The sequence below is a fragment of the Tupaia chinensis genome, unplaced genomic scaffold (genome assembly GCF_000334495.1).
Source record: "Tupaia chinensis unplaced genomic scaffold, TupChi_1.0 Scaffold149964_1, whole genome shotgun sequence".
NCBI classification, from domain to species: domain Eukaryota; kingdom Metazoa; phylum Chordata; class Mammalia; order Scandentia; family Tupaiidae; genus Tupaia; species Tupaia belangeri.
The window spans coordinates 255,490-256,560 of NW_006209805.1; the positions used below are offsets into that span (position 1 = coordinate 255,490).

Genomic DNA, 1,071 nt, shown 5'->3' on the forward strand with positions numbered 1-1,071 from the left:
TCCGGGGCCCCGAGCGCCCAGCGCTGCAAGCCTCTGGCCAGCTGCCCATTCAGGAGCCGGGGCTCCACGCGCAGGGGCCGGGGCTGCAGCCGGGGGGCCTGCTGCTGGGCTTGCGCCTGCAGCTTGGCTTCCAGCCGCTGCTTGCGCTTCTGCAGGACCTGCTTCTCCTTGTCCAGCTTCTCGGCCCAGCGGCCACAGGGTGCCTGGACACTGTCCTTGGTCCCCGCCTGGGACTTCCTGGGTGGCTGGAGGCCACTGTCCCCAACGCCACCGCATTCCGGGAGCCGCGCCACATCCACACGCTTCACCGTCACCTCCGACACGCTCTCTGCCTGCAGCTGCCGCCCCCCAGCCTGCAGCACTGCGTAGGAACGGGGGGCGTGTCGGGGACCCCACTCGGGGCACCGTCTCAGCAGGCCCCACAAGGCCCCACAAGGCCCCACAAGCCTGCTCCTCCGTGCCCTCCCTCCTGGGGCAGCCGGGCGGCTGGAAGGGCAGGGACCGAAGCAGGGGTCAATGGTCAGTGGTCAGTGGCCTGGCCAGGGTCGGCTCAGGGCTCAGATCGCGCCTCTCCAGGTAACTCCGGGCCTCGCTGTGCCCTCCAGAGCACAGCACCGGGAGGGGTTCTGGGGGTCAGGGACCGCACTCACCCTCCAGCAGCTCCGCGCGGCCCCAGTCCTTCCGGCGGGCCTGCTCACACAGGCTGGCGGACGAGCTCCTCCGGGGGCCCCAGATGCCACCGCGGGTCCCTGCAGGAGACGCGGACGGTCCGCATGAACCAGTGGCTGGTCACGGCAAGGAGCCCGCAACTGCGCGACACTCGGTGGCGGGGTCTCAGTGGGAGGAGCACCCTGCGGCGTGGGGCCGAGGACTAAGGGTTCCCCAAACCCAGGTCAAGAACCGGGGTCGGCGGCTCCACGAGAAACCGGGAGTCAAAGGTCATAGGGCCCGGTCCAAGCCGGTCAGGAGTGTGGGGAGCGAAGGCCAGTGGGTTCCCCAGACCCCACGGGGAGAAGGCCAACGTGGGCCAGCTGGCCGCGTTACCTTCCTCGGCTGGGACAGCAGGGCTGC

The 1,071-nt window shown here is 70.6% G+C and overlaps 1 protein-coding gene across 1 annotated transcript in view; it reads right to left on the reverse strand.

Annotated features, from left to right (window-relative positions):
* The window catches only part of POLRMT (RNA polymerase mitochondrial), a gene marked incomplete at its 5' end in the record, with an annotated part of 11,937 nt that extends 10,866 nt beyond the window's left edge, over nucleotides 1-1,071 (reverse strand). Inside the window, 3 exon segments of the mRNA XM_027769546.1 lie at nucleotides 1-361; nucleotides 651-749; nucleotides 1,045-1,071. Of these exon segments, the coding sequence (XP_027625347.1) occupies nucleotides 1-361; nucleotides 651-749; nucleotides 1,045-1,071 (487 nt within the window).